The sequence below is a fragment of the Anopheles maculipalpis genome, chromosome 3RL (genome assembly GCF_943734695.1).
Source record: "Anopheles maculipalpis chromosome 3RL, idAnoMacuDA_375_x, whole genome shotgun sequence".
Classification (NCBI taxonomy): domain Eukaryota; kingdom Metazoa; phylum Arthropoda; class Insecta; order Diptera; family Culicidae; genus Anopheles; species Anopheles maculipalpis.
The window spans coordinates 46,239,636-46,264,054 of NC_064872.1; the positions used below are offsets into that span (position 1 = coordinate 46,239,636).

General features: G+C 43.1%; 9 protein-coding genes across 9 annotated transcripts; 3 read left to right on the top strand and 6 right to left on the bottom strand.

Annotated features, from left to right (window-relative positions):
* Positions 1–485: 485 nt before the first annotated feature.
* Positions 486–922, top strand: LOC126565661 (uncharacterized). Its single transcript, XM_050222859.1, has 2 exons — positions 486–571; positions 646–922. Exons 1-2 carry the CDS (start codon positions 486–488, stop codon positions 920–922), a joined length of 363 nt encoding a protein of 120 aa, XP_050078816.1.
* A 456-nt stretch (positions 923–1,378) lies between these two features.
* On the bottom strand, positions 1,379–3,021 carry LOC126565092 (probable serine hydrolase). Its single transcript, XM_050222231.1, has 3 exons — positions 2,937–3,021; positions 2,779–2,847; positions 1,379–2,223 (listed from the first exon to the last, which is right to left on the bottom strand). Exons 1-3 carry the CDS (start codon positions 2,959–2,961, stop codon positions 1,379–1,381), a joined length of 939 nt encoding a protein of 312 aa, XP_050078188.1. The 5' UTR covers positions 2,962–3,021.
* Positions 3,022–3,383: 362 nt separating this feature from the next.
* LOC126565308 (exosome complex component RRP40) lies at positions 3,384–4,120 on the bottom strand. The gene has a single exon (XM_050222475.1). The coding sequence runs from the start codon at positions 4,098–4,100 to the stop codon at positions 3,384–3,386; it is 717 nt and encodes a 238-aa protein (XP_050078432.1). The 5' UTR covers positions 4,101–4,120.
* A 275-nt stretch (positions 4,121–4,395) lies between these two features.
* Positions 4,396–4,979, top strand: LOC126560677 (zinc finger matrin-type protein 5). The gene is made up of 3 exons (XM_050216634.1): positions 4,396–4,526; positions 4,592–4,729; positions 4,813–4,979. Exons 1-3 carry the CDS (start codon positions 4,400–4,402, stop codon positions 4,977–4,979), a joined length of 432 nt encoding a protein of 143 aa, XP_050072591.1. The 5' UTR covers positions 4,396–4,399.
* A 1,462-nt stretch (positions 4,980–6,441) lies between these two features.
* Positions 6,442–9,763, bottom strand: LOC126564038 (solute carrier family 12 member 9). The gene is made up of 7 exons (XM_050220942.1): positions 9,464–9,763; positions 9,210–9,344; positions 7,520–9,131; positions 7,069–7,446; positions 6,918–6,996; positions 6,721–6,851; positions 6,442–6,644 (listed from the first exon to the last, which is right to left on the bottom strand). The coding sequence occupies exons 1-7, from the start codon at positions 9,747–9,749 to the stop codon at positions 6,446–6,448; spliced, it is 2,820 nt and encodes a 939-aa protein (XP_050076899.1). The 5' UTR covers positions 9,750–9,763; the 3' UTR covers positions 6,442–6,445.
* A 957-nt stretch (positions 9,764–10,720) lies between these two features.
* LOC126565094 (uncharacterized oxidoreductase Mvan_2161-like) lies at positions 10,721–11,737 on the bottom strand. Its single transcript, XM_050222233.1, has 2 exons — positions 10,977–11,737; positions 10,721–10,912 (listed from the first exon to the last, which is right to left on the bottom strand). The coding sequence occupies exons 1-2, from the start codon at positions 11,721–11,723 to the stop codon at positions 10,721–10,723; spliced, it is 939 nt and encodes a 312-aa protein (XP_050078190.1). The 5' UTR covers positions 11,724–11,737.
* Positions 11,738–12,175: 438 nt separating this feature from the next.
* Positions 12,176–16,029, bottom strand: LOC126563902 (coatomer subunit alpha). Its single transcript, XM_050220693.1, has 2 exons — positions 15,933–16,029; positions 12,176–15,853 (listed from the first exon to the last, which is right to left on the bottom strand). Exons 1-2 carry the CDS (start codon positions 16,010–16,012, stop codon positions 12,238–12,240), a joined length of 3,696 nt encoding a protein of 1,231 aa, XP_050076650.1. The 5' UTR covers positions 16,013–16,029; the 3' UTR covers positions 12,176–12,237.
* A 482-nt stretch (positions 16,030–16,511) lies between these two features.
* Positions 16,512–17,606, top strand: LOC126565584 (60S ribosomal protein L23). Its single transcript, XM_050222776.1, has 3 exons — positions 16,512–16,623; positions 16,884–17,095; positions 17,233–17,606. Exons 1-3 carry the CDS (start codon positions 16,611–16,613, stop codon positions 17,428–17,430), a joined length of 423 nt encoding a protein of 140 aa, XP_050078733.1. The 5' UTR covers positions 16,512–16,610; the 3' UTR covers positions 17,431–17,606.
* Positions 17,607–18,648: 1,042 nt separating this feature from the next.
* LOC126565194 (proteasome subunit alpha type-1-like) lies at positions 18,649–19,966 on the bottom strand. The gene is made up of 2 exons (XM_050222344.1): positions 19,880–19,966; positions 18,649–19,728 (listed from the first exon to the last, which is right to left on the bottom strand). Exons 1-2 carry the CDS (start codon positions 19,880–19,882, stop codon positions 18,895–18,897), a joined length of 837 nt encoding a protein of 278 aa, XP_050078301.1. The 5' UTR covers positions 19,883–19,966; the 3' UTR covers positions 18,649–18,894.
* Between the last annotated feature and the right edge of the window lie 4,453 nt (positions 19,967–24,419).

Here is a 24,419-nt window from a genome sequence, read left to right on the forward strand (position 1 = left end):
ACAGAGGTGAAGTTTTGGATGAAGTAGTGTAATAACCTATCTGTACATGAAACCTGCGTAAATCAGCGTTTGTTAGTACGGCCACGGCGGTTCAACCTGAGGATTTGTATTGCTTAGACGATCTTTGGTTCTACTAAGCAGGCGAGCCTCAACGTCAATAAATTAAGTGAAATTAAGTTAATCGTAACAACGTGGCGTATTTTTACCGATGCTGTTTTTGTTTTCTTCAACATAGTCTTTAACAAAAAAAAAAGACTAACAAAATGTCCCATTGCATTAAACACGTGCCAATCACGCTGAACTATTTGGAGAGAAAATATTCAGGGTTTGCCAGCCAAACATGCAAACAAACATAGGGCCTATCCTATCCAAGCCATCGTGTTCTTATTGCCATGACAACTGTCTCTACAAACAACACAGCATTTGACTCAATATTGTTGAACCTTAAAAACCATTTTTACGCAAAGATATTTTACTTACCAAACATGGTACAAGATTTAGATTTTATCGGTGATATAAATGATAAATATACCGCGTTGGAGTTAGAACTGGAAGAGAAGCTTGAAGCAGTGTAAGTTATGCGATATACAGCACTCGCGTAAGGAAAAGTTTAATGCTAATTTCCCTTGTTATGTATCTTTTCAGTGTGAAAAGAGAACGTGCTCTTGATCCTGTTGAAGTGAAAATCAATAACAGAACCGCATCAAAGAAACAAGAATCTGCAAATTTCTCGCTGACAATAGCAAAAGGACGAAACTATGAATTGCTGAAATCGTTGGAAATTTCCAAAGCCAGACTGCGATCCCGCGCTACTTTCAGTCCACTGGAAGCCATTCTTCAAAAGGCCATTGGAAGTTATCTAAAGGAAACATCCCTAGTTCCTTGCAGCACCAAAAAGCTTTACGGACCCACCTATGTTTAGTATGAAAAAACATCGACACCATAATTGGATGCTCACATTTGATTGTGTTTCATGTTTTTTGTACGTAAATAAACTATCACAATGCAAGAACGCTGTCATTAAATAATCATAATGCATCTTATGCTTTATTTTGTATGCTACCTTGAATGTTTCTGAAACATTTTGTTTTTTTTTTCATAAGCATAATGTTTTTTTACCCGATAGAAAAAATCACCCAAAAGTACAGCTGCTAAACGCTTAGACTTAAACGTATTGCTAACAAAGTATGAAGTCTTTGTGCTGGGAATGAAGCAAAATTACTAAACTATCTACGAGTATGTTTGAAGGTATCGTTCAGAACGATTCACAAATTCTATTCCTTGAGTGTTTGGAAAGCGGAGATTGATATTTCATGTACGTGTGTGTTTGTTGCAGCATCATAAATTTTGTCCTAGTTCATCCACCAATTCTATAAACTTATTCCAACAGAAATTCACTAATCTGCTTCGATACTCTGTCGGGAGTTACTAGGTGTAAGTGATGCGACCCGGGAATCTCATAATACACTACTTTTGACGCAGTTCGCTTCAACACTTCCATCACGTTCTTGTACACTTCAGGATTGTCAAACTTCATTCCCGGATCGGCACGTATATTTAATACTTTACATTTTATACGCTCTGCATACGCTAGTACCTGTTCCATGGAAAACATACCCAACAAGGCCACTTTTAGTCTAAGGTCCCTAGCAAAATGGTACCCTTCCTTGTTGAAATGTGCCGGAGCTAGGGCCATACCTCGTCGCATCAACACTTCGACAGAATCATAATCTACGGAACCATCGTAAGCTGCTAGCACTAGATCGATCATTTCTTCGTACCCGTAACAAGGCACTTTGGATTCCGGTAACGTCTCGTAGTGCAGGAACTTGTCAATACAATCACCTGTACTAGCAGCCGTCTTATGGTGATCTCGCACCGTTGGCCCGGCAATATCGATACTAATGAATCGGTCTACTTCATCGGGGAAACTGGCAGCGTACATGAAACTCAACGCACCGCCCAACGAGTGGCCTAGTAGTGTAAGCTTTGTCCATCCATAATATTTGACGATCCGTCGGATGAGTGTGATACCATCCCAGAAGATGAAATAGTGCATCCCTTTGGGATAATGGGATGATTTGCCGTGCCCTGGTAGATCTATGGCCAATATCGGTATATCTGGGGGCAGTAGAGGACAAAGCCGATCAAACGTACCAGCATTATCCTGCCAACCGTGAAGTGCTAGTACGGGTTGCTTTACTTGGCAACCCCACCATTTACCTGCAACGCAAGAAAAGACAACGAAATTTGATTCAATTTTAAAATTCCCATCGCAGAAAATTACAGTAATAAATAATGTTTTACTTGAATTTTTAAAAAATTGATGCAATTTCACTACATGATAAGGAAACCCCAAACCTGAAATACAAAGATCATTTAACCTACGAGCTGACCTCTGTTGCAGTTGTTCACTAGTTAACGTGAGCGTCAGCAGTGAATTAGAACTTGGAATTAGAATTAGATCATTTGTGTTGCAAATTTAGTTTCTAGCAACAAAGTAGTGCTGTAATCTATTGTTACTTCTTCTAGTATGTGTGGCGTATGAGGAGCATCGTATCAACTGTATTATCATACTGGGGCTTAGCTTATCATAGTAAATCAGCATGCAGCTAAGCACTACACGCCGATGGCACCGCTACACCATTCATCGGAAGCGTGACGAAACTATGGAACAATTACGTCAAGCATGAACACGCATATCTCATACAACCTTTGATCATAAGATTTTATACCGCATTCTTCGCCTACTTGCTTTATCACGTTCTTAACCCTTACCTGCAACAACACCCCATGGGACGGGGATTTCTATTTCCTTTATATTGCGCACCGCCGGACTATTGATACCTAAAATATAATAACCAGAACGTAAACCTTCTTACTACTGTAGCGATGTTATAAAATTAATATGTATTATGTAGCCCCTTCTTGCCTACCATTCGACGTTGTCGGCTCACTCATAATGTTGGGATAATGTGTTTATTATATTATTATGCAATAAATTAACACGATACACGAATCAATTTCGCTTTTTGACCAACCAGTGCTTGCACTCTGTTTGAACGGACTACACAGCTATGCGTGTACACAATCCTCGCACAGCTGATGACAAGCTTCAGCGTTTGCCAGTTTCTTTTTCGTTTGTTCTTTTTTTCGTTACCAAGGTTTCTGCGAGCCACCTCTTCTATAAGCACCTTGCTCTCGGCGAAATTGAGTGTCAAACGTAAACTTTCAAGGAGGAAATATACACACGCGCTTAAAAAAAATGCTGGCACTTTCTTTCTTTACAAAATTATTTCCATTGCAGTTAAATATTTGCTACAACTTGCAAAGAAAACAATGAAACAACAAAATGTGCGAATTCCTCTGACATCGCACACATTTTATTTTATAAATCCAGACACATAGGCGCCTATGTCATCACAAAGCTCACGTATACGGTCATTTGATAGATATTCTAAAGCCAAAATAGCGTTTCCTACACCAATTGTTTCTTTAATCGTCCTCCCTCGAGTCCAGATGCGTCCATTCATCCCGGCCGCTATCTCAAAGGGCAGTTCCTTCGCGAGCTGAGCCAGAAACGTGCATTTCGGATTCAATATCTTTCGTACCAGGTTCAAGCTGCAGCATAGCATGAAACCTTCGTGCAGAGCGCCTAATTTGCCTTTCTTCCCGTGGGAGTCTACACACACCAGCTCCGGTTCCACGTCGGAATGTGCAATCAGTAGGCGGGCATACACTATGTCACCAATGTTCACGTCCGGTCGATTTTTCTTCGTTGCCCCTTCGAAGGCCATGTACGACAACGAAGCAGTCTCACAGCTGCCAATATCCACACGGAATATATCTCCGGCTTTTGCAATCACAACGCCAATAACTAACTCGCCACGATTCGGTACATAACGTTTCTGGTACGCGTCAATCCAGAAGGTGTTGGGAGTTTTAATCTTCAGCTGTCCACACTTGCTAGCCCGCACGATGTCCTTTTCTATTCGTAGGCCGGGACCAAGGATTACTTTTTTGCTTGCCTTCATCATTTCCATTGGCTCATCTATGATGTCGCCAGCTAACACTGTTCTACTACTGTTTTCCAACGTCATAACGGCTTGCTGAACAGAAACCGCTTTGCAAATGCACCAAATGAGAGAGATCTTCGCAGCACGATCGAACTTGCCGGACGGCGTGTTGTTTATTTACATCCAAACTGACAGCAACCGAAAATGACACATGAAACAGTATTTGTCAGCTGTCTCTTTCGTCGTTATGCTGGACAGCGCGATTACAAGCAATGCCCCGGAATTGAGTGTCCGGAAACTGCATCCAACGAATGCCGTTCTTCTCTTCGTGTGCTGAATTTTGTGATAAGTTGGTGTTGATTGTTTGAAACGAAACGTTCGACATGGGTAGAAAGTACTACTGTGATTATTGCGACAAAAGAATACAAAATGACTACAGCATTATCAAACAACATAATGTGGGACTTCCACATCTTCGTGCCAAAGCCGAATACTTTCAGCAATTTAAATGTATGTACGATACATCCCAAATCGATATATTCCATTCTAAAATACAAAACGTATCATTCACCCAGCTCTCGAACAAATTCTTGAAGAAATCAAACATAAAGCTCCCTGTCGATCGTTAAAGGACGGCAGCGAATGCACATTTGGAGTGCTTTGCCGGTATCGTCATTACACGCCAGAACAAATTTGGGAAATGCAACAATTAGGTACGTATCTGCAATGTATTATTGCTATTCTAACACATCGTGACTACATGGTTTTTTTTATCCTTTCTTAAAAACAAAATCAGTTAAAACCAAACAGGACATTCGTCATAAACGATCCGAGCGTCTACGCAAATACATGCGCAATGTAAAAGTGCGCTCGGAATTATTCGTTCAAAAACGATTCGATCGACCTCCAATTGATACATTACCACCGTCTCTGCGTAGATTTGGAGACTTTAAGTTACCTTAATAAGATAAAAACAGCATTTTAGCATATTCACTTTGTGTCGAAAGTGGATTGAATCAAGGAAGAGCAGCTCTACAAGAAACTGTCTGAAAAAGATGAAATGCCCCGCTGTTTTGAAATCATCAACGCTATCAACCAGCTAAAATGTAACCAATCAGCGGCAGCGATCGGCTGGTGCCTGAACTGTATCGATTAATCGCAAAGATTTGGGACCAGGAAGATATGACGAGTGGAAGCTGGGTGTCAATCCCTATTGTATAAAACATAGCAACAGGCTGAACAGTACTAATTTCTGAGCCAAGTTCTGATGGCTGCCTACAAGATCCTGTTGCGAATAATATTTTGCAAACATGTCAGGAAGCAGACTGGATAATTGCAGAGAAAAGGCCTAAAGATTTAGTCGAAAGCTACCAATGCTAGATTTCTTGGAGACAAAATCCTTACTCTATGGTTTACCCTCCTGAAGTTACGCGAGGCCTACGCACCACTTGTACATTGGCTTTCAAAGCGGCCTACGATATCATAGATCGGACCGAATTATGGACCACCATTCAGCAGTATGGATTCCCTATGAAGCTGATACGGCTGTTAAGGTCCACTATGCACTGCACGGGGTGCAGTGCAAGCTGAGAGTTTTGAGCATGCGTCGGAATCGTCTGAATCTCACCGGAGTCTGATGCAAGGGGACGGACACTCCTGTTTGATTTTCAAAATCGCTCTGGAAGGCGTCGTGCGAACCGCGTGCTTCGACATCCGGCGAATTTCAAGCGAATTCTCCAATTCCTTGGCTTCGCGGATGAAAATGACATCATCTGCTGCGGTGTGTGAGGGTGTGAGAACTCCCGACTGAAACGCTGGACTGATATTGGAAATGAAATCGAAGACAACGTACCTGCTTGCGGGAGCTTCTGACCGTGATAGTGCTTAACTCGGAATGTATCAGTCAGTATCAACTCCCATGAAACACAAACGTATGAACCGACACCACAATTTTACTAAAATACATTTATTCACTCTCTTTATTTCAGTTAATGTTTTCTACATTTGCTCATAAAGATCATATTCTTCGCTTCCCAAAATGATATAAGTCATGTGATAAAAAAACAGATTCTACTACACGTTCATTGGGCTTTTTTATTGCATTTTCATATATGACAAAGAAGGTTCTAACGTTATAGAAATAATTAAATTAAAATAACTTAACTCAATGAGAAAAACGTGGAATTGCTCTGTGTAGTGTTACACACTCAATGCGTTTTGCATACCTGTTTGTTGGACGTATGTATATATTAATTTTAAATTACTTTCAAACATTGCTTTCCTCACACTTATGCATGTTTTACGTCTAATAATTGTGTTTTGCATCCTCTTTGTTACAATATCCAGATTTAGCGACATGCTTCAAAAACAAAACACATGTAGTGTAGTAGACTGATGTCTCTATATGAGGATAGGGTACATGTATAAACCTACAGAGTTGTTGAAGTCACAGCATCAATACCATGCACCAGTATTGTTGGGGGAAGGTCGAACGTAAGCTCTGTCAATAGATCGAGATAATGGTGACACTTTTCCTTATAGTCAACGGATGGAGTAGCTGGCGGTGTCGGAAGATACATAAAGGTCACAGCCGTTGCGTTAGATCGATCCCGTATTATTTGATTGATTCTGGTAGAAGAGTAACGAATAAACATTATTGTGTTAGCCATTGCATTAGCACCGATCGTTTACAGCGCCTTATTACCTTTGCATATACAATTTAGAGCGATTTATATTTTCCTCTGCCATCATCTGATTACTATCGCTGTTGCCAGTAAACTGCTTCAGAATAGTGCGATGTTTTGCAAAATCAATGTCCTTGTTCCATTCAGGAATCTACAAAAAAAAACGCACCGTATACCACAATGAAAAAAAAATCCTCCTAATTATCGGCCTACCTACCTTATGGATCGATGCTGATATTCTCAACAACTTTAACCGTTGATCAAGTCTATGCTCTGCCGGACGTTCGAAGGCAGCGCTGGAATGAAAAGTTCGTTGTGCATATCACGTTCTTGCTTGTACATATAACGATTAGCAGCTCGACTCTTACCTATTCTCCGACAAGGTTTCAGATTCGCATAGAAATACACGCAGTTCCAGTTTCTTCCATACCGGCAACATGTTTATGATACAGGCCAACTGCATCATAAACTGCGAAACGACATCAAACGGATCCTCATTCTTCGGCTCGAAGATATTCACTGGCCACACATCGATGTAGCGGATGTGGTTATTGCGCGCAATCATTTGTTTGTCTAATCGATGAAAATGGCGACACAGGCACAAATTTTTCCTCATCCTCAGCACATCATCAATGATGCGTACGTAATCGACCACTCCGAGCGATTTGGACTCTCCGCTTTTCCGATACGGAAACAGCTTAATCCCGTTCCCGTCAAACTCATTCGTTTTATAAGGTGAATCCTCACTGCAATGATGCATCAGAAAAAAAAACAGTTCGTTTAGTCGATCGAACGCCATCGATATGGATAGCAACTTACTACTCAAAAAAGTCCTTCGATTGCTCTTCATCATAGAATCCGAGGATGGTGGTGTTCGGTTTCATTGCTCCCATGCCCGCGATACGTATCAGATGTTGTATTCCTTCCCGCACACTTCTCGACAGCGTTAGCTCCACAAATGCCTTTACCTTCATATGATCCACCAATGACAGCCACTGTGTGTATTCCTCGATCGTTGGATCAGTGGATGAATCATTGTCCACGAATTCGCCTACCTTCACGTGCCCAATCACATACAAACCACCCTTCTTCATGTCGTTCACGAAATGAATTAGTGGACAGCATGAGCGCGGACTGGACACGAGCAGTAACATTTGGGGGCGCCAAAACTTGACATGATCCTTTCGCGAATCCAGCATCAGCAGGTATTTGCGGACCTGATGGAACATCAGCGCCTGCGAAATAGAGCCCCACTGTGCGCCTTGTGAGGCTGGCGAAAATAGGTGCAGCGCAATCACAAGTAAAAGGCATAAAATAATACTGGACAACGCGTAGATCGAGTTTATCACAAACATCATAATGGCGGTCCCGAGCAGACCGATAAATGCGGTATGCCAAGAAAAATACTTGTACGTCGGACGGAAGTTGGGTGCCCCCGTAATCTCGATACCTAGACAGGCCAGATTGGTCGCCAGGTAGGAAAGCATAAATAACACCGAGTTGATTTGTGCAATCGTGTTGAGCGAACCAATCAGCAGGATTGCTTCCACCAGCACCCAGCTGGCGATTACGGCAGCGATTGGATTACTCTTGTACGTGCCCTTCACGACAAAGCTCATCAGCGGCCCAAACACACGATCCTTGGCGAGCGCTTCCATTACGCGGCTAGCGCCAATCAAATTGCTCAGTCCGGTAGAAAAGGTCGCTGTCAAGATGCCGATCGTCACAAACGTTGGCCAGAGATTGATCGGGCCTAGAAAGAGGAAATTGTTCTGCAGCAGAGTGCTCGTTGTGGTAGCCGCTATCAGTACGGACAGGGCCATGTAGCACAGGAATGTGAACAGTACGGCCGACAGGGTGCCCGCTGGAATGCTTTTCGAAGGATTTTTTAGCTCTCCCGACATGTTTGCACCGGCCATAATGCCAGTGACACCCGAGAACAACACACCGAACACAACGGCAAAATTCACCTGGTTCCCGTTCGAGGTGTAATCCTTCGTATAGTTTGCGTGCAGATTCGACCACAACGTGTCCGCCTGTAGCCCGGTATAGGCTGCTGAGGTGAAGTTGACCAAATTGTTCTCGTGCGGTATGCTAACTTCCATCGGTCCCTGGGTGAGAAAGCTGATGTAAGTGGAGAGCAAACAAATGACCACCACACCAAGAATCATCATGGAAGTTTTGGCAAACATTTCTGCACCAATCAATACGACGATTAGCATCAGAGTGTTGAGTGAGCTGCAGTATAGAAAACGCCACCACCGGCCATCTGGAATTGTGCCACTGCCGGTACCATCTGAGGGGCCAAAGTTTTGTATAATGCCTTCGGCGCATCCCGAAATTGCCAAACCACAGCCTACAACGTTGGCCAGGAAAAAAAGCGTTCCGATCGAGCCACCAAATTCCGGTCCCAATGTACGGCTTATCATAACTGGAAGAAGAAAATACCCAATCAGCACATACTGCTACCGTATGAAGTCGCCCATGATTTGCGTGGGCGTATACTCACAGTATACACCACCACCCTCAACGGCGCCGTTGGTCGAAATCGCACAGACGGAAGAAACGGTGAAAAGCAGAATGACGTAAGCGATGATAAACTGCAGCAGCGTAACGTAGAGACCAGCATTGCCTACGATGAAACCTGCGTGCGGATAGATCGTATGAAACAATTATTGAACCAGAAGCGATTAAAATTTCAAGATTAAAATAAAAACCATAGCTTGTTGTGTAATGGTAATTGTAGGCAGGCGTATCACTTACCCACTCGAATAAACACTAACGCACTAAACATTGATAATGCTACGGGACAAAACACGCCAGCAAACGTGCCCAAAGTGCGACCAGAATTAGCCACGGGATCGGAGATGCTACCGAACTCGACATAGCCGGCCGGATCTGTCGGTGGAGCAGGAGACGAAAATAGGCTTCCAAACTGTCTAAACAATCGAGACGTTCCCGCACCGTTGGATCCTCCAGTAATTGGGTATGATTCAGACGATTCTACGGGATCATTATTAGTGCTTCGGACATTGTTTTGGGCGATCATTCTGATCGCTAGTTTGTGGGTCGTTGACTCGTCGACACTTCAACCTACAACGAGATTCTTTCGCAATTCGATCAAACTGCAATGATCACCACCCTGATAGAGACGCTGATCGACCGGATTTGCTCACTGAACGAACAGCTGTTCTGGAAAGAGAAACAAAGCACTTTAGCAAGACGCTAATCTAGCGCACAAAGGATGTTATCTCATACTCCTGCACGAGCGTTTAGTTCCACAAGAAATATAACTAGCACGACTTTATGACAATAAAACTCATAGCCAAATTTGTTTGGAACGGTGCCCCGCGTAGAGACGGTATGACATCAACTAATACATTATGCCACTGTTTTTCTTGTTAAATATACATAGATTCCTCAACAGCAGATGGTGTTCTACTGCCAGTTCAACTATTTAGAACCCTCAGTTATGGCGTACATATGATATTGGTAAACACACTTTACAACAACTGATTCATAGCTACGGATGCAATACAAAAACGTATAATGAGATGGAATGTCAACAAAGTAGCTTCTCTATCCATCAAATCGGCTGCACTGTTCCAGCTAACGTAAACAGGGATCTTTTGTTTCACAGTGGATTTTGATCATATATTATTTAGTCCACCAATTTTGTGCATGTTTGGTCGTGGTTTAAGGCACAGAACAATGCGCAACAGTGTTTTAATCGAAAGAAATAAATAAATTCGTCACGTTATTCAGTTACGAAACAATTGAACAAGCAAGTATAAACAAAACCAAAAATCGTTCAGCTGTTAAGTTGTTGTTGGAAACAAATAATCCATTCGGATTTGACAGTTACCCTGAAAAGATCGACTGGAGAAGTGCTTTTCTCAAACATGGATTTTATTTGCATTTTGTATCATTTACTCGATTTACTTTCCTGTTCAAGAGTATTTGAGGATACTTTCCAACCGCTCCGCTGTGCATATTAGCAATTAAACTCAGCACATGGCTTCAAGCGACATCGGTAAAGGGAAAATGTTTCGCCGCTGCTAAATGACGCATATTGCAGGCTCGTTGATTGCCTGTAACGGCATCCAACTCCCGCACTTGTTGTGCGGTGAGCTTAAAATCGAAAATGTCCATATTTTCTTGCTGGCGGTAGCAATTGCTAGATTTGACTATAGGCACAACACCGCCATCAATCTGAAATAGTAAAAGTACATACAATGACAATGCCACGTTAAGCTATTAGCACAACAATACTCACGAGATATCTCAAACAGACTTGGGCAGGAGTTTTACCAACCGCCAATGCAATTTCATTTACGCTTTGGTTCGCTAGGAACGGAAGCTTTTGTTTTCCCAACGGTGCGTATCCCATAATGAGCACTTGTTGTTGATGGCAAAATTGGCGCATTTGTTTTTGGTTGAATCCTACCGAACATTCAATCTGATTTACTGCCGGGAAAATTGATCCTTTCTGCAGGAGCGTTTTAAGCTGAGGTTCGCTGAAGTTGGACACGCCTATCGAACGGCAGATACCTTCCTGATAACATTTTTCTAATCCAAACCACGTTTCAGTTGGGCTGATAGTATTGTCGAAGGAGTTTACTTCCGTTCCTTTGGTCGAGCTATTCTTCTCTATGCGATGCAGAGCAACAGGTGTGTGCATCAGGTAAAGATCGACATAATCCAAACCCAAACGTTCCACCGACGCATTGCAGCACTTTTCAACCAAATCAAACCGATGATGCGTTCCGCACAGTTTGGAGATTATGAAGAAATCTTCACGTGTCAAATGACTATATTCGCGAAGCTTTTCACGTATAGCTTCGCCAACGATCGCTTCATTACCATACGCTACAGCCGTATCAAACATTCGGTAACCAAAATCGATGGCCATTTTGATGGCTTCCTTTCCTTCCTCGTCAGTCATTGAGTAAGTACCAAGCCCGAGCCAGGGTAAGCTTATGGAATTTTGTTCACTTAATCGGATACATCTATTAGGTATCATGATTGGGGTTGAACACGAAAGGATCTCACTCTTTGTAGCTTGCACTACTGAAGATTGGACAATGTTTGGCGAAGAAAGAACTCATCGTTAGATGACAGACAGAACACAAATATTTAAATGCCAAAAATCCCGTATGCTATAAATCATATTATTGATCAAAATGGATATCTTGTTTTTATGAATTATAAACATTAAACCGATAATTATTTCTCAAAATCTGTTATAAATTAAATTCTCATACCAAAACTGAAGAATGCGTTTTTAAAGGAAGATTATATTTTATTGTTATAATTTATTTCCCAAAAGAAGATGTACGATTCATGCCATCCTCGTTAATAAATGATGTCCATTCTATAGGGTCTACCAAACGTTTATAAGAACGGATGATGCATCAGGGAATGTTTGAGAAGCTGTATCATTTTCAGTGTGAGACAAGATACCTCTTCAAAACATTGTTGTAAAATGCGTTAGATACTTTAATTATACATCACCGTAAGGAGAACAAATACTATCATTACTTAAACTGCAACGCACTAATGCGTAAGCCTATTACATCCTTGCCCACTTCGGCCACCTTACAAACGGCACACGTTACGCCTTTGTACGCCGGCTGATATGAGGCAGAGCATAACGAACACTTTTCCTCTGGCTTTCCGCGATAGATCGGCTTGTACGTGACGGCACACAGTGTGAACGGATTGTGTTCGTCGTAGTGTAGATTATGCTCGTCGGCTTCATTCATTTCACAGGCTTGCAATATTTTCCGCGCCTGTTGTGCCACTTCGGGCCGTGGACCAAGCTCCAGCAAACGACGCGCAAACGAAGCGGCCGTTTTGTAGTTCTTTAGTTTGAAGAACAGATTCAGCGCCGTACGTAGGGTAAGAATTTGATGCACCGGTTGCAAATTCACGTGCGTAAAATACGCAGCCAGCTCGCAAATTCGCTTTTGCTCGTCGAGTGTATTTTTCGGAAGCGTTTTTCGTACAGTCTCCATCTGCAGGCCCACCACATACTCGCGGCAGATGGTGAGCAGCTGTTGTGCTTCCGCGATTTCCTGCCTTGTTTCCACCACTAGCAGCGGTATGCAGAGTATGATGTTTTGCAGCTTTTCGATCGCTTCTACGAACTTGCCGGTCGTTGTTAGTTGGTAACAGGCTTGCAGATGTTGAACCAGATCGTTCAACTTGAAGGCAAGCGTGGGGTGACAGTTTTTGGGGTTCAATTCCTTCCAGTTCCGGTTCGGGTGGGCCGAAAGCGATGTTACGTGAGGCAAGCTGCTGTAGGATGTTTTCGATGCTACGTACGATTCCATAAAAAGTTCTTTGTATGGAGCGAAATTAACAACGCCAACCTGATCGTTCAATAAGCGACAGGCGGAGTCGTACGAACCGGCCCGCACATGATCCGCCGCTAGCTGTGAGTTCATAGTCCAAAAGTGTGACGGTAGGTGTCCTTTCGGTGGGGCTGCAAAGAAGTTCTTATTGCCGCCAGCATTCGAAGCTGAAATTTTCGATATCAATTCTTCCGGCAGCTCCAGATCATCGTCACCCACATCCCAGCCAGCTCCTTCCCCACCTTCGCCGGGCTTAGCCCCGTCTTCGTCCTTCGCGTCCTCATACCGGTCCACATCATGCAGATCATCGTCTACACCCCAACCATCTTCCTCTTCAGCAGCCTCGGCTACCAGCTCCGTGGGTGCTAGAGCCTGATGAACGGTAGTAGCGCCGCGCGACATCATAGTTCCTTCGAAAAATCCCTTTGAAACGGTCAACAGCGGCCAGTTGCTTTCGGCCTGCTGAATTGGAACCGGTGGCCGAAGGAATTTAGCATCCTTACTGACTTCCGGCAAATCTTTACCTTCCGTCGCAAATTCTTCGGCCATCTGCGCAGCGTCCTCCTCCAGGCCGTGAGTTTTCGCGGTCAGGTAAGCAAGTGAGGTTTGCTTACAATTCTTCAGTATAGACACTCGCTCCGCAACGTCACCAAGCAGCAATGCACCCTGATACTGGGCCGAGACATCTTTGCGTATTTCGGCAATCTTGTTCATTTTCTTCAATTTCTCCAGATTGCCCGTTATTAAATACAGGAAGGAGAGTTTGTCGAAGTTCTTCGTGCGCTGATAGCACATCTCCACCACCTGGTGATTGCCCTGCATTAGTGCGCTCTGGGCCAAACGCTCCCAGCACTGTTTGTCGTCCATCGCTTTAGCTGCCTCCAGCGCTACCTCAATGTTGCCACATTCGAGGGCGAGCCCGAAGCGCGTCTTTTCATCCTTCACGAAGTGCAACGCCACCTCGGGATACCCCTTCTGTTGCAGGTATGCAATAATGCTTTGCCCCACGAGTCGAGCATTACGCACCATGTGCAGCACCTCTTCATACTTCCGGTTGATGAGCGCCAGCTTAAACTTGTACTCGGTCGTATCGATCGTGAGCAACCGTGTGCGGCATTCCCGATCCAGACAAAATACTTGACTGTTCTTTACGCGAGTGATGTAAATCGGCAAATCCAGCGTCCGTATGATACCATGGTCACCATTAATGATCGCGTACTTGATGTGGTTCGAGGTTGTGTAAATAAATACACCCGATTCGTCCCACGCTCCGGACTTGATTCTCGCACTTTCGTGAATGGAGCAGAGCAAGTCCAATCGTCGGTTGCAGATATTGAGCGTGTGTTTTGCCAGCAGTGCCACGTGGCTCATGTCGGTAGACCAGACGACATATTTGCACTTGGCAATCTTTACCTGTGCGAGAGAGCGCAGCTGCTGTACATCGAACAGAGTCACGTGTTCGGGTTCGCGTAGCAGCAACATGCCAGTTCCAGCATAGAATATCTCATCGCAAACTGGGGTCTGAATCTTTTTCGTGACTTCATTTTTGAAATTCTTAATCACCAACTGGTTGGCGCGATCCAGCACGGCGAATCGATTCCGCGCAACCCAGACAGCCGTTACACCGGACGAGCGTTTGCTGTCTGTTTCCTTGTTCTGCGAGCCGCTGTCTTTTTGCGGGATGCTGTACAGATCGTACGTGCTGTTCTCTAGGTTGGAGGTGCGTGTGCAAAGCAGCACAGCATTGAGTGCGGGATTGTACGACATACTGTAGACGGGCGTTTTTCCTCCACCTCTTATTGTCATGACGACCGAATCGGTGTTTGTGTTGAAATCAAGCTCGCGAAGGAAGCGTTCTTTCACGTAGTACAGGCAGTTACCGTACACAGCATACGCCGGACGTTCGCGTTCCAACTTGAATACAATTGTACCCGAATCGTGACCTGCTGCGAACAGGTTCAGATTGGGATGTGCCGCCAGTATCCAGAAGCGCTCATTTTCACGCCGGAATGTGTGAATGCACTGGCGCTTGGTCATGTCCCAGACGCGTATGCTGCGATCTTCGCTGTTTGAAATGATTAGGTCCGCCCGTGGATGGAACAATACACAGGACACGTTGTAGTAGTGGCCACGACACGTGTCCACTTCCCATGCCTTGTATTCGTTCATGCGCCACAGCTTCACTTGCCGATCATCCGCACCAGACACGATCAAAGGCAGCGAGGGATGGAAACTGGCCCAGTTGACGCCTCGGTCGTGACCCTCCAACACATGCTTTACCACGGCATCCGCTTGACCGAAAAGATCCGTAGCGCCCGGATTCTTCAGATGGTCATCCAAACCGGTGGGCCCGGGAGCAACGTTTTTCTTGCGCAAACCAGAAATGTCCCAAATACGCACGGTTTGATCTAACGATGCTGAGACAATGATATCTTCATCGCTCGGATGGAACTGAGCGCACATGACGTAATGGTTGTGCCCGGTCAGGACGCAAATGCACGACCGCGACTGCCAGTTCCAGATGCGTATGGTTTGATCATCCGAAGCGCTCAAGATCCACGGATACTCATGGTGGAACACAGTGGTACGAACATAATCCAAGTGACCCAGCAGGGTAAAGATGCACCGGCGCTGTTTGTAGTTCCAAACTTTAATCTTAAAATCGTCCCCGCCCGACACGAACAAGGGTTGCTGGTTGTGGAACGCAATGCCACGTACCGGGCCATCATGTTCATCAAACTTTTCAATCAGTGTACTAATGCGATAGTCCCACAACTGAATAACGCCGCTGTGCAAACTGAAACCGGTAACAATAAAAATATTACTATGGCATCATCCGATTCGGAAACACGTAAACGTATCTTTAATGGGTTTACCTAGCCAAAATCCATGGGCGTTTTGGATGAAACGACAAGCCCTTCACGCGAGCCGATTTCGTTTCAAAGTTAGTCAACATACCGTCACACTACTTTGGCTATGTGGAAATACACTCACTTGCACCGGATATTCGTTGTGACACACTTTATTAAAACCAGTGAGCCTAGCTGTGAATATTTCCTTCCAATTCTCGATAATGAATCCAATCGCCTATCTTTTTGTTGAAAATTTTTTATATTTTTTCGTGACACGTCAACTTGTCATCGGTGTCAATCATTTACCCAAGTATCAATTCAATAAATGGTTTAAAAATAACAAAATTATGTGCTTTCAATTCAAAGCCTTTAGATGTTAAATTAGTGGCCTTTTTCTTGATCGTGTAATAGCATTTTTAGAGGGTATTCGTACATTTTTTTTTTTTTTTTTTTTTTATTCATAAGGGACGGCCAGGCCGTATTGCTATATTCGTACATTAAAAGATTTGTTTTTCCGTAATTCTTCAAAAGAGCTTTTTATTTCTTGCTTGAAATGATTAAGCATGTGCAACGTTTGCTTGCTCCGACTGTCATCTACAATAGCGGAAGTCAACGATCTGTCAATCGTGGCTCTCTTGCGTTCTTTTTCCGGCAATCGGATTTGTGTGAAAGACACACTTGATTTTGCTGCAGACTTAAACAATGTCGAAGAGAGGTAAATCGCGTTACTTTCCGTACAAAGTGTTTGCAATGATGTTTCGAAACTGCCGCAGTGTCTCGTCACGTCGAACCATGTGCAAATCGTAGTTAATGTGCGGGTAACAAACAAGTCAACAGGCCTGTTTGGCCCAAGCATACCTAATAGCAACTGTGATGAATGCGGTGGTTTTTGATGTCTTGGCTGTTGTGGTGGTCGAAGCCGATGTCCTTTAGAAGTTTGCTAATGCAGTGTGTATTACTTGCTTTCACCTACAGGACGTGGAGGATCCGCGGGAGGAAAATTCCGCATCTCGCTTGGTCTGCCGGTTGGCGCCGTCATCAACTGCGCTGACAACACGGGTGCCAAGAACCTGTACGTCATTGCTGTCCATGGCATCCGGGGTCGCCTGAATCGTCTGCCTGCCGCTGGAGTCGGTGACATGTTCGTAGCTACGGTGAAGAAGGGAAAGCCGGAGCTGCGTAAGAAGGTAAGATTTCCGAAAACTAGTTTAATCCAGTCAACATAATTTAATTCAATGCAAGTGCGTTGAATCCCCAGTGTTGTTGCATTGATTCTGCTACGCTTCGAAGAGTGCATCATTCTTATAAACCGTTCTCTTCGTAGGTAATGCCGGCCGTCGTCATTCGGCAACGCAAACCGTTCCGCAGGCGAGATGGCGTGTTCCTGTATTTTGAGGATAATGCCGGAGTGATAGTGAACAATAAGGGTGAAATGAAAGGCTCTGCTATCACTGGACCCGTGGCGAAAGAATGCGCTGACCTGTGGCCGCGTATCGCATCCAATGCAGGCTCCATAGCCTAAGGGACAGCTGCACAAGGAGAAGGAAATTTGCTAATCAACATCAGCATACCGAATGCCGGAGAGTTTGTTATGTTTCTAAAGATAGTGAAACATCCAACATTGCTCGGTGATTGAAGTGTCATCTGCAGTTCATGAACCGCAAAAGCAAATATAAAACCTATTGGATCCCAAACTTAGTTCAGTTTTGTGTGTTTCTAGTGTGATATGATAGTTAGGAGAAGCCAGAAGGAGAGTTGGTGTGTAGCTTGGAAGTCTATTGATTGTACAGTGATTTTGTCCCGGATTTGAGACTGCGCTCGTCTCCAAAAACGCTTCAAGAGTGATGAGATCGAACACCAAATGCATTCCGCTAACTTCATTTATAGCTATGGTATTACTAGCAACCTGGAATGCTTTTTAATTCAATTTTATTATAAATGAAGACGGGGCAAGTAGCTGAGAATCTTGTAGTGATATTCTACCCATTCTACCCCAGAAAGTAGTGGACATCGGCAAGTATCGACAAAAGCGTAAAGCGCTTAAAAATTTGAATATCACGTCCATGTCGAAAAACGTCATTTCTTAATTTTACACAAATTAGATTCCCTTGTCATATTCAATTCATCTTTCATCAAACTTCCTTTGTTGTGAAGTGTTTTGAATTAAGTAAATAAGCGGAACAATTAGAATAATATCACAACTGAGAATGGAAGCTACCATCAATGCATTTTTTTTATCAAAACTAATCGATTTGCAGAATGGAAACAAATCTTGCATCTCAATAACTTTAAAATAGCTAGCACACATGTCGCTTTCAAAAAGTCTGATATGAAAATAGCAACTTTTTCGCAATTTGAATTGTTCGGTTGCCATTTTTGTGTGCAGCACTGTTTTCAGCCAATCCCGACACGAACTGTCAAAAAGCCTGAATAAAATCGTAGGCAAGTTGCCGGTCCCGGCACGATTGTGCGTAAACTACGGATAGCTTACAAAAGCCGCGATATTTTGAGACGCACAGAATCGGCTCAAGGGCAAAGGCGAAAAAGAAATGGATCGCAAAGGCATGTTAAAGCTGTTGGCCGGAACAATCGTCGCTTTACACATAGGATTCTACATCATCAAGCCGCTTGTGATATCCCCTCGTGAACCAAGTCAAATCGAGGATAAAAACTTCCCACCAAAGTATTGACTTCACAACCACACATGATCATGATAAAACTTGCAGTGTGCAAATGATAATGAACATTCGTTACAGTTTTTATTGAAAATATAATTCGCAGTAAAGACAATCACCCAGAGAGTGTTCTTATGTTCTGATAAACCGAAGTTGGGTGGGAGTTTGAAATGAAACGCCATTTCAAACTCCCACCCTTCAGTTTTCTAAATGCAAAGCAACATTCCAGGTTGGGCTGAAATCGTAGCGATGCTCCGGAAACGTTGCACGTACCATATCGCACGACCCCTCAGTAAGCGGATGCGATTCATTTACGTTTCCATCGCCACTACCGGAATCGGATCCGCTGGTACGTTTGGGGGCTGATCGTCACCGTCGTCACGGGGCGGTTGACCACCGGCGGAAGCCTCAGCAGCAGCACCACCACCACCACGGCGTACTATGTTGCTTAAGTATTTATCGTTCGCTTGCTCGTCCAGAACGTGGAAGTTTTCACCCTTGCCTACGATCGCAATCGAGATGTTCTTGTTGTTCAGCTCCACCTCGTTCGGCAGCGTATCCTGAAGTGCTTGCACGCCGTGGCGAATCAGTTCATCCTTAGTGCAATCTGGGAAGGTTGCCAGGTGCTTCTCGAGATACGTGCGAGCACTCTGGGAACGGGATCCAATCGACATTGCCTTGCAGTCGAAGAAATTGGCGCTCGGGCATGTTTGATAGATGTGCGGGCCCTGATCGTCGTACCCGATCACGAGAAGTCCCACACCGTACGGGCGCCGGTCATACCGTTGCGTGCAGACTTGCATCTTGTTGCCAAGATTGCTAATCAAGCGCCCCACGGGATAGTACGCGTCGTAAGAATATTTGTAGTTCAAACATTCCTGGCGCAGATAGCGGCTAAGGATTCGGGCATCGGCCGTGATGCCGGCGAACGACAGGCCAAGATGATCATCGATGGAAATTATCTTCTTCTGGTACGACGATAGCTCGGATGAAGCACGCTTCAGTGCAATTAGCACAGCATATTCCTTGTTCTTCAATCCTACCGTCGCGGAACCAAGCTTTACGGCCTCCATCGCATACTCGACCTGATGAAGACGGCCCTGTGGACTCCATACCGTCACGTCGCTATCGTACTGGTTGCGGAACTTTAAATAGAAAATACGGCAAATTGTAAAGTAAGCGCAGTAGAGCAATAGATTAATGCAGCCGAAAGTCAAAGCAAATAATCAATCTTGAATCCATATAATGAAGAAAGATACATAAGCATCTACACTTTGCAAAGTATGTCGAACTTACCATGATTCTCGCTTGATTTCTTTGAAATTACAATATTATTGCTTTGTCACGAATTTCGGGGCTTCACAACAAATGACAACCGCTTTTGCACACTTCACTGCAGGAAAACACCACGGCTATCTCCGTTGACAGTCTTGATATGTGCTGTCATTTTTATATACCAACCTTGATGCTTCGGCCCGCACACAACTTGAAATGAAAATAAATCCTTTTCATGAGAAAAGACGGTTTTGGAAAAAAAATGAAAATAAAAGATTTGTTTTTTAGCAATTTTTATTATTTAAGACTGTGAACAATGATTTTAAATCGATAGTCTTCCGAACGCCCAACATCTTTGAAATGCACGTTAGCCGCTTTTATCAAAGCGGCTGTTTCATTACTTTTGGTAGTTGATGGTTTGAAGCGATCACGTGGGCGAAGCAGTAACGACGCAGGTCTTGTATTACAGCATGAGTTTACAGCTCATCGGGTTCCATCAACTAAAAAGTTGAAGTAAAAGTTATGTTATGCCGTTCTACATCTTCTTGACTCAACGACTTACTAGATCGTGCGGGTCATCTAATCGCTTGAAAGATTTATTGATACCACGTATTAATACAGTAAGCCAGAATAGACAGACGAATGGGCGAAACTGTTCGAATGGGATTTGAACTCCCGTCATGCCTTGCAAAAACAGGCACTGCTAGCGTTAATGAATAGGTTATACATGTTCTTATTCTTTTTCGTGTTTAAACAATCTTTAAAGTCCTCTTCTAGGCAAACACTTCGTATGGGATACAATATCCGTTTCTGCTGTTGCTGTTGTGCTATCGGACAGACAAGGTGTTTCATATTGCGTATGTGAGTCTAGTTGTGTGCTCTACATTAGACAAGTAAGCCTCAAATAGTATCCTAGAGGTCCTGATATCCCGACGGTTGTCAAAGTCGAAAGAATGCAATGGCTAAAGCACGTGATGAGTATGTTGTATGCTGAGTATGTATGTTCGACACGAGGCACAGCAGCAGTGGAATCGACCTGTCGGTGATCGAACCTCAGCCGTGGATGGAGGAACTTCACCCTGGTCGAAGACGTGCTCAATTCGGTGTAGACCAAGCTTCATCATATAAATCCACCGGTAGCTCAGCAACAGCAATACACTAACTAAGTATACGGCGGTAAAACGTAATACTATAATTTAAATAAAATAAAATAGTACTAACTAAGAGAGTCGAACGTAGCCTCAAAGACACAAAGCCTCTTTAAATAAACAAAAAAAAAGAACTAGCTTGTTCTATTATAGTTTATATTTTATATTAGAATCTCATTTACAGTTCCTTGCATTCCTCTATTCAAATAACTGAATAACAAATGTGGCGCAAGATTATGTATACATCAATTTAAAAATCAAAGTTACTTCTTTGACTATCGGGGATCGTACCTTAATCAAAGATTAAATTGAAGATCACAAAATAATTTAAGTTGACATTGACAACATTTTTGTCAGCCTTAAAATGTTAGATGAATTTTCTGTTTTGTTTTCTGCACAGGAAGATATATATTTTTCATCAACTAACATGTTAAGCAGTACATTTAAAAAAAAAGTTTTGAATTATGAAGAAAGAGTCTGGAATTCGCTTAGGGAAATAGCCCAATGTTCTACTTCCCTCCCGCTGCCCGATTCACAAACCAGGCCTGACCAAACGACCACGTATGCCGTAATCAGTATGTCGCCAGTGTTACTTTATTTTTATTGCGGCTAGTGAAAGTATCTTTCGATGCTTTCCGGACGCGATCTCCTGCCTAAATCGTGTAGCGATTACAGACCCAACTGTAGCTTCATGTATGTCTTTTTTTTTTCGTTTGCCGGGATTCGCAGCAAACAGGTAATGCTCCTGCTTAAGACTTGGGCTCGTATCGCATTTGGTATGTGGTGGTTGTGAGTAGATTAGGTTACGTCAGAAGCAGATTACTTTACCCTCAAATTTGTGCAGCTTGCCATTGACACGAAGCAAGTGTGTAAAATAAATAACAACACACACACACACACACACACACAACTATCGAAACAACATGGGAGAAAAACAATAGCACCATGTGTTTCCAGGTTATATACATACCTCGATAAATTTCGGCAGTTTGTGTTATTGTTTGAATATTTCTGATTGTGTGCAATTGAATAAAATCACTTACCAGCGCTTGTTATACAGGTTTAAAACGCTATCAAATAAATGTACGAAGGCTAGGAATGCGGCAAATTGATGTTGGCATGATTTCCTGGTACCACGCCAAAGCATAAACATTCCGTCGATAACATTAGGAGCTGTAAATGTGTGGCTTAGTTGTGTTTTGCGTTCGTTTTGCTTCCATTAACTGACATGCGATCACTTTACGCCCACGAGGACGAAATGCGCAAAAGAGGTGCGTGGTTAGCGTGTTTTTGATATCAAAATGTTTAACCTCAATTTAAATTTTCGTTTCTGTAACAGCTAATATATGAATAAACTTACTTTAATACATTTGCTTTTTTTGTTTGATTATGGTAAGAGAACATGAGACAAAATTGATGTTTTTTTTTATTCATAAAGAAACGGTCTGGCCATAATAACAACAGTAACATAGCTATCCTAACCCACCCACAGGAAACGCTCCGGTTATCTAGTTTATAAAAACAGTCAATACATGCGGGGTTGACAATACGGTCCAATAGCTGTCTTAACAATAAAAAATTTCAAAAAATAGCAAAATTTATTACATTTCGATAATATTTTACAATCATTCTATTGCTTCCTAATAGTTTTACCTCAACCAACCCGCATTGAAGAAGATATGATCCTAAAATTTCCATCATTCATCAACTCATTTGCTACGTTGGATGATTTGTTACGCAGCACTGGAGGGTAGGTTGTAAGAATATCTATGTAATTTAAAACAAAAACACTCCAAGAGGTACAATTTTCCTACAAGTTACGAGCCAACCTTACAATCGCTTTTCGTTTCACTCAATGGAGGAACCTCCGAGGCCTCAACTAACGATACGATCGTCGATTAAAATACGACGATTAATACAGTCCACGCGTTTTGATTGCTACTGGCATTCCCGGCTGACCTGCAGCATGTTTTGTAGTGACTAGGTTTTGCTGCGGGTATTAATCTAGTAAACGCCAAAGCGAAGTTTAACGGCTAATTTCATCTTAACTCACCCGGGACGTGCCCTCGCTCGGACACGTCTGCCGGCTTTAGGTGATACCGAAAGCCACCGTGCTTTCATCAATTGGACCAGCTGAGTGGTAGGCAATGTTGGTTTCACACGGACTGCTGCAGAGTGTAGTTGAATGGCCGAAGCATATTAGATAATCCTTCTTTTAGTTAGTTTTGGTAACATGTACCAAGCAAGACGAAGCGAAAGGTAGGAGATGCGCATCATTCCCATTGATGACTAATATGGACTTCATCAAGCCGCCTCATCAATTGAGTTAATAAAGCACCGAGTGCGCTTGGTGGCCAGCAGTAAAACATTAGCTTCAGCTTACAATAAACGAAAATAGGTCAAATCGCAGCGTTGCAAAGCGAATCCAAAGTAAGAAGGGGTGTACTCCATTATCAGACAATTTGTTGTTTTCGTAACATTTTATTACAGCGAAAATAACACGGAACGGCTTATATGTGTATTAATATGTAGACCTAATAGTACACATAAACATTAAGTAAATGCGCGTGCTTTGACTTTGGCTGTTTGGACTTGACATTGAGGAGTACAGTGACACATTCTTCCTTGGTGACAAGGCTTTGTTTCAACGATTTGATTAAAACTATACGAGTAAAGTCCTTTGTGGATATCATCTAGGGTTTTTAGTGATCTTTGCAGCATTTTTGGGGTTTTTGGGCCATGGATCAAACCCAAAGTGTTCAAATGTTCTAATTTCATTCATTGTTTCTAACACATCTTTGGCATTGTAGTTCGCGTACCAATCCTAGTTTATGATTTTCCATTGTGTATTACATTCTAAACCCCACAGAAAAAGGTGTGTAAATTTTTCTATAAAATATAAAATGCTAGAAATAAAAGATTGGAACGCAGTTTACACAACAGGAATTGTTTGTACTCTTAATATTGTAATTGAAATCTAACACGCCATACCTACCTTTATTTGTTGCCTCTTGGTGATTGATTGAGTAATCCCTAAACAGTCCAAAGCGTCACACTCACACATGTTCTCCCTTTCTCACCAAACATTCGCATAGACAAACCCCATATCACTTTCATTCCTACCCCCTGCTTCATTTCTGCGAGTTGGCAATGGTTTCTAGTGTGAGGCCAACGCTGCACGTGTGGCGCTTTGCGTTCCTGTGATTGTCCGTGGTCAGTGTTGAGTAAGATGATCGTGGGGAGAGGGAAATCGGTCATGATATGAAAAGTGCTGGAAAGCGCAGACTAGGGACGGTTCCATGGAGTGGTTCCGGTAGTGAATTATGCTGTCTTCATGCTCCGACTGATCTGTGCTACATTACTTCTGGGTTGTGTTTTGTGCTAGTGTTTGTACCGATTGTAACATAGACACA